The sequence below is a fragment of the Chlorocebus sabaeus genome, chromosome 10, assembly GCF_047675955.1.
Source record: "Chlorocebus sabaeus isolate Y175 chromosome 10, mChlSab1.0.hap1, whole genome shotgun sequence".
Taxonomy (NCBI): domain Eukaryota; kingdom Metazoa; phylum Chordata; class Mammalia; order Primates; family Cercopithecidae; genus Chlorocebus; species Chlorocebus sabaeus.
This window is the reverse complement of record NC_132913.1, coordinates 119,875,215-119,885,008: the sequence shown is the minus strand read 5'-3', so window position 1 is coordinate 119,885,008 and position 9,794 is coordinate 119,875,215. Positions and strand designations below refer to the sequence as shown.

General features: G+C 55.9%; 1 protein-coding gene across 1 annotated transcript; it reads right to left on the bottom strand.

Annotated features, from left to right (window-relative positions):
• Positions 1-396: 396 nt before the first annotated feature.
• ALPP (alkaline phosphatase, placental) lies at positions 397-8,708 on the bottom strand. The gene is made up of 11 exons (XM_038001377.2): positions 3,820-8,708; positions 3,614-3,730; positions 3,383-3,498; positions 3,018-3,192; positions 2,769-2,941; positions 2,390-2,524; positions 2,219-2,291; positions 1,954-2,088; positions 1,680-1,871; positions 1,341-1,457; positions 397-1,215 (listed from the first exon to the last, which is right to left on the bottom strand). The coding sequence occupies exons 1-11, from the start codon at positions 3,890-3,892 to the stop codon at positions 917-919; spliced, it is 1,605 nt and encodes a 534-aa protein (XP_037857305.2). The 5' UTR covers positions 3,893-8,708; the 3' UTR covers positions 397-916.
• Positions 8,709-9,794: the final 1,086 nt, after the last annotated feature.

The following is a 9,794-nucleotide window of genomic DNA, read 5'->3' as shown; positions in this document are numbered from 1 at the left end:
GCCTCCTGGGTAGCTGGGACTACAGGCGCATAGATAAGGGATTTCACCATGTTAACCAGGATGGTCTCCATCTCCTGACCTCGTGATCTGCCCACCTTGGCCTCCCAAAGTGCTGGGATTATAAACACTTCCTTTTATTATTGCTTTGTCTCCCAGGAGAGTGGAGGCCCTGGGGAGGCAGGGGAGTCTTCCTTGTTGAGAAATCTATGCCCAGTGTCCAGATGTCTGGGGAGGGACCTTTGGCTCTCAACTGCTGCCCTGCACCCAGGAGCTCGTTGGATCTCAGTTGGGTGCTGAAATTGGCATTTGGAGGTATGAAACATCTGAGTAGTTGTGATTTGGGGCAAGCCTCTGCCATGAGGCAGTGGGCCCCTTGGAGGGGTACAGGAGTGTGGAATTAGCTCAGTGAGGGGCAGCCAAAGGCTGTGTCAAAATCCCCCTGGAGTTCCCCACCCCAGCAGCCTGCTTGGCTGGCAGGGTGGCAGGAAACCACACTTCTCCAGGCGTCCTGAAGCTCCCGAGTCCTCAAGTCCCACAAGTGATTCAAGGACTGAAGCAAAGGTCTGGGTCGGGGACTGGGTGCTTCTCTTCTCCGGGAAGGGAGCCTGCCTGGTACCAAAGGACTGTAGGTGGGGGCTGGATGGCCTGAGCTCCCTTCTTTCCTGGGGTGCAGGCAGCCACAGGGCACAACCTGCAGTCCCTGGGGTCGGGCAGGGAGTCCAGGAGTAGCCAAGGGGCAGCTTTGGTGTCATGGGCTCAGTCCCCAGGGTGCACGAGGAGGTGAAGGTTCCATGGCAGGACATCTGTGTGGTGACTTCGGGGGTGACGACTCGGGGTGGAGGCCGGGCAGGACGACAGGAGGTGGGAAGCAGGAGAATTCCGAGATGGGGAAGCGGGAGCCCCAGGGACGGGACACTCAGGGAGCAGTGACCGTCCCTAGCAGCAGCAGGGCCCCGGCTAGAAGAGGCAGGGACTCAGGGACCGCGGAGCGCCCAGGGTGTGCGGCGTCGGTGGTGCCGGCAGGGGGCGCCAGGTCGCAGGCCGTGTAGGGCTCCAGACAGGCGGCAAAGGCCATGACGTGGGCTACGAAGCTCTGCTCCTGCACACCATGAACCAGGTGCGCCTGCGGGCCGCGAGCGAACACCGCCACGTCCTCGCCTGCGTGTGTCTCTTCGTCCAGGGGCACTGCCGACTGCTGCCGGTACTCGGGGCTCCCTGGTAGGAGGGTTCAGTTCCGGTAGGATGGTTCAGTTCCAGGCAGACAGGAGGTGACCTCTTCCCACCAGTCCCACATCCCTGGCACCCTGGTCCCCCTCAGGGGGCGACCCCGCGGCACTCACCGCTCTGGCTCTCGGCAACATCCGGCCGGGCGCCGTCCTTGAGCACATAGCCTGGACCGTTGCCATATAGGAGGGCCGTGTAGGCCTTCCTGTCCTGGGCCTTGCCGGGTGCCAGCCCTGCAGAGAGAGGGGTCCCTGTGGTTGAGCTGAACACAGCTGTGGAGTGCCTCCCACGTGCAAGGCACCGCCACTTTTTGCCTGGTCAGGGGCTTAGTCCTCAGGAGACCCTACAGGGCTGGTGCCAGCATTACTCCCATTTGACAGAGGAGGTGACTGAGGCTCAGATTTCATCCACGTAATTGATGCAGCAGCAGCACCTGCCACTCTCCCCAGGCCTACCGAAGATAGAGCTCCCTCGCAGGGGGTAGCCACCAAAGGAGAAGACGTGAGAGTGGTCAGCGGTGACGAGGGTCAGCGTGTCCTCCTCGCTGGTGAGCTGGCCCGCCCTCTCAATGGCGTCGTCGAACATGACCGCCTCAGTCAGTGCCCGGTAGGCCCTGCTTTCGTGATGACCATGGTCGATGCGACCGCCTGCAGGAAGGCCAGAGAGGGGTGGTGCTGAACCTGCCCTGCTCCAAACCCCAATCCCCACTCCCCAGGGGCCACCACGCACCCTCCACGAAGAGGAAGAAGCCGCGGGGGTTCCTGCTTAGCAGGCGCAGGGCAGCCTCTGTCATCTCCATCAGGGAGGGGTCCAGTGTGGGGTCTCGGTGGATCTCGTATTTCATGTCTCCAGGCTCAAAGAGACCTGTGGGACAAGGGGTCCCATGGTGACTGGCAGGCTGGGGGTGGGAGGGTGCTGGCAGACGTGTACACAGGTTCAGAAGGTGCTATCTGAGGCTGTCTGAGGGATGCCAGGGCAGGAAGGGGGTCATTACCCATGAGGTGGGTCACAGACGGGTCCAAGGAACCCTGCATGAGCTCAGTGCGGTTCCACACGTACCGGGCACCCTGCAGGGAAGGAGAGGCCAGACCTCAGCCCACAGCCCTGAGCCCCACACCTCTGCCCTCCCCTTGCTGTGTCTCCTGCACTGGCCAGCCCCCGTCACCTGGTGCTTCGCCAGCCATTCCTGCACCAGGTTCTTCCCATCCATCCTGGTCCCATCCTGGCTGTAGTCATGAGGGTACTCAGGGTCTGGGGCCCCCATGCGAAACATGTACTTTCGGCCTCCACCTAGGATCACCTGAGAACAGAGGATAGGTCACGTGGGTTTGGGGCCTGGCTGGCCCTGTGCCACTTCCTCCTGCACAGCCCCTGGCTCCCCTCCCCAAGGCTGTGGGAATGGCCCGGCCTGGGCTGCACCTTCTATGCCCCCAACCCCACCTCTAGACCCTGCTGGCCCAGATCAGGCTGTTGGTTGCCTGGGTCTGAGCTGGTGCCCCCTGCTACTCTCTGCCCAGCCCCAACCCTTGGCCCTGGGGTCGCACGTCAATGTCCATGTTGGAAATGAGCTGCGTGGCAATGTCCTTGCAGCCCTCCCGGCGGGCCGAGCCAGGCATGTTGGCATCCGAGTACCAGTTGCGGTTCACCGTGTGGGCGTAGGCACCGGCTGGTGAGGCGTGCTGCACCCGTGTGGTGGTCACTACTCCCACTGACTTCCCTAAGGGTGACAGAGGTCAGGATATGTGACCAAAGTCTGTGACCTGGCCCTGATCCCGAAGTCGGCCCCAGCCCACCTGCTTTCTTGGCCCGGTTCATCACAGAGACGACCTCGTTGCCATGTGTCGTGTTGCACTGGTTAAAGCGGGCAGCTGCACTCAAGCCGATGGTCTGGAAGTTGCCCTTGACCCCGCACAGGTAGGCCGTGGCTGTGGCTGCACTGTCTGGCACATGCTTGTCTACATTGTATGTCTGGGGACAGAGACACTCTGAGCTCTTCTCTGGGGCAGACACACAGACCCTGATCTCTGTCCTCCGGGATTCCAACTGCCCCCAGCTCCTTACTGGAGGCCCAGCTGTTTAGGGTCCCTCCGCCCTACCGCACTCCATAGCCAGGATACCCTTCTCTGCTTGGAAGACTCTAAGGCGGCCCAGCCCTTACCTTGGACAGAGCCACGTATGGGAAGTAGTCCATGGCCAGGGGGGTCTCAGGCCCCAGTTTGTCCTTCTTCTGCCCCTTTAGGATCCTGGCGGCTGTCACCGTAGACACCCCCATCCCTGAAGGAACAGAAGTGTGTGAGGCTTGGGCCCCCCAGGGTTGTCCTGGAACCACTGAGAGTCCGGGCGCTGGGGCTGTGAGGGCTGCGGGGCTGGACAGGCCTTGCTCACTCACCATCGCCCAGGAAGATGATGAGGTTCTTGGCAGCTGTCTGTATGGGCTGCAGCTTCTTGGCGGCACCCAGGGCCTCGGCTGCCTGGCGGTTCCAGAAGTTTGGGTTCTCCTCCTCAACTGGCCAGGGGGAGAGCAAAGATCAGGTCAGCCTGGGCTGAAGGGTGCCCTGTGTGTGTGTGTAGGGGCAGCTAGGGGAGCCTCATTACCTGGGATGATGCCCAGGGAGACCTGTAGCCTCAGGGCCAGCAGCAGCAGCAGCAGCACCCAGGGCCCCCGCATGTCTGCAGGGCAGCAGGAGAGTGGGGTGGCAGGAATTCCGGGTATGGAGCATGAGCTGCACTCCAGGCTGCCTGGGTTTAAATCAGGGAGAACTGTGTCCCAGCTTCTCCCCTTGTTGCCACCTTGACCCCGCCCAGCCTCTTGACATGAAGCCACACTGACTCAAGGGAGTGGCAGGGTGCGGCTGGGCTGGGCCAGGCTGGGGTTGGGGTCCTGAGAAAGGCAGCTCAGGGTGGGAGCAGGTGTCGCTCAGGGAAGGGTGGGGTTTTGGGTACAGATGCCATCTGGGTGAGTGTGGTGTGCACCCTGCAGCCAGGAACCCCTCCCCCTCCCCCTGCTCACTGTGTCTTGTGTGGAACAAGACGCCCTGTCACTCATTCATTCACCCATTTTTTTCTGTATTTCCCAGCAGCTGGGGCCAGGCTCTGTTCTGGTGTCGAGAGGAGGGGAGGCTGGAAGCACACAGCCCGGGCCAGGGCCTGGGTTCAGCCTACTGATGCCAGGAGCCTGGGCCCAGTGGGAAAGGGGCACGTGGGGGGCTTTGCTGCCCTGGCACCCCCTTGCTCCATCATCTGGCCTTGGCCTGGACAGGTGGGGCTGGCAGGAATCCGGGCCCAGAGCTCTAGGGCTGTGGGCAGCTGTGGGTCCAATGATGACAACACTGACAACACTGAGCCAGTCCTGCCCATTGCTCACATTCTGTGTGTGATTGTGTAGGTGTTTGTGTAGATGCACTCACAATAATGTTTGGATGACGCAGGTGGGGGAGAGTCCACCCCAGCCCAACCACAGCAGCCCCTTCCGCACTCAGGCCTGCTCACCCTGAGCCCCAGGCTTGGCCCCCAGAACCCAGGGGACCTTACCTGCTGCCCAGCCTCTGCCTTCCCTGCCCCACTCCACACCACCCCGACAGACTTCCCCTCACGCCAAGCTTTCCCGGGTCCTCCTGCCTGCACCCCGCCTGGCTTCCCGCTGGTCGTCCTGGGGCTCTCAGGGAAGACGTCACCCTCATGGGGCCTTCCTGCCTCCTGCTTGTTGCCCCCTTAGTTCCCTCTACGTCCTGCTTCATCTTGCTGAGTTACGATATTTCTGGGCTAAATTTCAGAGGAGACTCACTAACAGGCAGGTCCTTAATTAATTCATTGATTCACTCCAAGCTTAAGGCCGTCAGGAGCTTTTGCAGCCATCCCCACGATTATTTTTCAAGCGGGATTGTTTTGGTTTTGGAGACAGGACCCCGTTCTGTCAGCCAGGTTGGAGTGCGATGGCTGGGTTGCGGCTCCCTGCAGCTTGTGACCTCCCAGGCTCAAGCTATCTTTCCACCTCTGCCTCTCATGTCGCTGGGACCAATGGCATGTGCCACCACACCTGACTCATTTTTTATTTTGTGTAAAGACATGGTTTTGTTATGTTGCCCAGGCTGGTCTCGAGCCCCTTGGGCCCAAGAGATCCTCACATCTCAGCCTCCCAAAGTGTCTGGATTACAGACATGAGCCACTGCACTCTCCTTCTTCTTTTTTTTTTTTTTTTTTGAGACATGGTCTCATTCTGTCACCAGGCTGGACTGCAGTGGCGTGATCATGGCTCACTGCCTAAGCCTTAGCTTCAGCCTCCCCAGTAGCTGGGCTTATTGGCACCAGCCACCATGCCTAGCTAAATTTTTTTTGTAGAGTCTCACTATGTTGCCCAGGCTGCTCTCAAACTCCTGGCTTCAAGTGATCCTCCCGCCTCAGCCTCTCAGACCACTGGGATCACAAGTGTGAGCCACTGGGCCCAGCTGGGTGTTGTCGTTTGGCAACAACATTCATTCCCAGCCCCTGCCATGCTGTCCCCTGAGTGGCAAGGGCTGTCACCATATTTCCCAGTGAGATGCCCTGGTAAGATCTGGAGGGCAGGAGGCAGGCAGAAGCCATTCATCCGTGGTTGGCAGTAGCTGGTGAGGGGGCGAATTCAGCCCTGTCCGGCCACTTTGGGAGGCTGAGGCAGGTGGATCACCTGAGGTTGGGAGTTCAAGACCAGCCTGACCAACATGGATAAATCCCATCTCTACTAAAAACTACAAAATTAGCCAGGCGTGGTGGCACATACCTGTAAGGTGGGCACTGAGCTGGAACATGGTCTGGACTGCACAGAGCTTGGTATCCCCAACGGCACCAGGTGGTAGAGGGTGCTAAGGGATCCAGATGGGGCCCTACAGGACCAGCCCTTCCTTCCCAGAGAGCAGAAGGACCAAGACGACCGATCCTCAGAGAATACATGCCACAGCCTGGGCCTCCCCTTGCCCCAGGTAACAGCAACCAAGAATCCCAGGAATGGAGGCTTTATATCTTCCTCCAGCCCGGGAAGACCTGCTGCTTCTGCATTGAAATCCCTGGGTCTCAGAGGAAGGGCTGTAACCAGACATTATGACAGGCGACTCTGGCATGAAGGTAGGAGGCAGGGTGACCAAGCATTCCCATGTGGCCAGGGTGTCATCATAGACTTTGAATGTGGACAAGTATCCTTTGTTTTCTGCGAGTGACACTGGCGTGTGTCTGGTCTCCAGTCTTGCTCAGGCGCCTGACAAAATTCACCACATAGTGAGCAACATAGCGAGACCCTGTTTCTATTTTATTTTATTTATTTATTTATTTATTTATGATTTTTTGAGATGGAGTCCTGTTCTGTCCCACAGGCTGGAGTGCAGTGATGCCATCTCGGCTCACTGAAACCTCCACCTCCCAGGTTCAAGCGATTCTCCTGCCTCAGCCTCTTGAGTAGCTGGGATTACAGGCGCCTGCCACCATGCCCAGCTAATTTTTGTATTTTTATTTTTTTTGTTTTTGTTTATTTACTTGTTTTGGAGATGGAGTCTCGCTCTGTCACCCAGGTTGGAGTGTAATGGTGAGATCTCTGCTCACTGCAACCTCCGCCTCCCAGGTTCAAGGGATTCTCCTGCCTCAGCCTCCTGAGTAGCTGGGATTGCAGGCACCCGCTACCAAAACTGACTCATTTTGCATTTTTAGTGGAGATGGGGTTTCACCATGTTGACCAAGCTGGTCTCGAACTCCTGACTTCAGGCAATCTACCTGCCTTGGCCTTCCAAAGTGTTGGGATTACAGGTGTAAGCCACTGCGCCAGGCTAATTTTTGTATTTTTAATAGAGACGAGGTTTCACCATGTTGGCCAGGCTGGTCTCGAACTCCTGACCTCAAGCGATCTGCCCACCTCAGCTTCCCAAAGTGCTGGGATTACAGGTGTGAGCCACTGCACCTGGCCAAAACCTATTAAAAGAAAAGGAGTGTCAAAAAATTTAGGCCGCGCTGGGGGTGGAGGCTCACACCTGTAATCACAGCACTTTGGGAGGTGAGGCATAAGCCTGGGACTTCCAGACCAGCCTGGGCAACATGGTGAAACCCCATTTCTACCAAAAATGCAAAAATTAAATGGGCAAGGTGGCACACACCTGTAGTCCCTGCTACTCGGGAGGCTGAGGTGGGAGAATTGCTTGGGCGCAGGAGGTTAAGGCTGCAGAGTGAGCCGTGATTCCCCCACTGCACTCCATCCTGGGCTACAGAGCAAGACTCTGTCTCAGAAAACACACACACACACACACATACACACACACACACACACACACAACACAAAGTCAATGGGTCCCTTTGGTGGGGAAGGAAGAAGTGGGGTCTGAATGGAGGGGCGGGGTACATATGGGGAGATCCTGGCCGTAGTCAGTTTCTTGATCTGAGTGGTATTGCTTTGGCGTTCAATTCTGTAACTCTTCTTCAGGCCATATCTTTCTGTTGTATGCAGTTTTAATGTTTGGCATATCTCAGAAGGAAAGAAGGAAAGGAAGGAACAAGCTGGCCATTTGATCCAGATTAGATGCAACTGTTCCCGCTGCATTTTCCATTTTCATCTCAGACAGTATTTTTCAAAATGTGACATGCGCATATTTCCAAAGGGTGGTACTGAAACAGGATAGGTAATCAAGGAAGTGACCATGTTCTTGGGATGCAGCAAGCGTGGTGACCACACAGTCAACACAATAAGCCTCAGCATTCGAATTGTAATTCAGCTCATTCAAGCAAAGCTATCTTCAGTGGGGATTTTTCTTTCTAGAGAACATGCGCGTTTTGATTTTACCTATCCTCAAACTGACCCTTTGCTCATAATAGTAAAAAGCACACCCTGGGTGGAGATTTAAGAAGCTAATGAGACATGCGACGCATGAACGAGCATGTACAGCTACTCACATGTGCACCCAGAGGACCACCCAGAACATGCTTACTAGCGACACCTCTTCCCACCCCCTCATGAATAATCATGTAAGATTTCCATAAAGGGAGTCTCCCGAGTGCCAACCTTTGCTGTCTCGTCTTTATGAGCAGCCCGCCCTGAATTCTTCTCTCTGCCTATTCTGCACTTCACTTTCAAGATATTCTTTTTCTTTTGCAATAAATTATTGCATGCCGCATCTCCTTTGCTATTGCGTCTCTTGTTTAAATTATTTTAAGCTAAGAAGACAAGAACTGAAGTCTCACATCAGCTGTCAACAGCACTCCAGATTATTTTAGGTGGTGTGGGTGTCAAAGCAATTCCATCTTGGGGGCTAATCAGCCACATTGATGAATGCCAGTTCTCGGAGGGCCTCTGAGATTTCCCGTTCATGTCGTGTTTCTTGTGCAGGAGCACCTACTTCCTGTAAATCCTGCCCTTAGGACAAAACAACTTTGATGTTATCATATTTCAATTGTCCTACACATCCCTTTGAGATCGCCCCTCCCCTGTGGCCCTCGGTCTTGGGGGGGTAAAGCTACCATCTTGCCTCACCGCCACCTGAGACTCAGACATAGCTTCTGTTCGTAAGTCTCTATTAAATGTTTTTTTCTAAGAAACTGGATATGTCAGCAATTCTCCTGCCTCGGCCTCCTGCAGTGACTCACGCCTTTATAGGAGTCCGAGGTGGGTTGTTTGCTGGAACCCAGGACTTTGAGACCAGCCTGGGCAACATGGCAAGACCCTGTCTCTACCAAAAAATGTAGAAATCAGCTGGGCATGGTGGCATATGCCTGTAGTCCCAGCTACTTGGGAGGCTGAGGTGGGAGGATTGCTTGAACCCAGGAGGTCGAGGCTGCAGTGAGCTGAGACTGTGTCAGTCTACTGCAGCCTGGGCAGCTGCCAAAACAAAACAAAACGACAAAAAAACCCAGAGACCCCTGAAAAGCAGTCTCTGCCACCTGGAAGCTTGCTGCCTTGTCATTTCAGCATGCTTGTCTACTTCAGTTGATGCATTACTGTGGGAACAGCAAGACGAGCTGGCGATTCCACATACTCCCCTTGTTCAGCACGCAAATGGTGCACAGCTATGCAGTTATCTAAAACTGCTCCAGGCTGGGCATGGTGGCTCACGCCTGTAATCCCAGCACTTTGGGAGGCTGAGGTGAGTGGATCACTTGAGGCTAGGAGTTTGAGACCAGCCTCTCCAGTATGGTGAAACCCCATCTCTACTAAAAATACAAAAATTAGCAGGGTATTTATGGTGGTACACGCCAGTAATCCCAGCTACACGGGAGGCTGAGGCAGCAGAATCGCTCGAACCCGGGAGGCGGGGGTGGCAGTGAGCCGAGATTGCACCACTGTACTCCAGCCTGGGTAACTAAGCGAGACTCTGTCTCAATAATAATAATAATAATAAAACTACTCCAGCTAAGGAGTCTAGGGACTTGCTGGGCAGCCATAGTAGCTGCCATTTGGCTTGCTTTGATCCACAGGGCAGCCCTCAGGAGCACAGATCTATCTGTGTCTCGGGTAGCAGCAGTCACTACAGCTGTCTTTTCTAACCAGGGATCGGTTAGGTTATTACTACATCCAGGCAAAGCCACGCCTGCCCGAAAGACTTCCTGAGTCATTACCTGCCAGT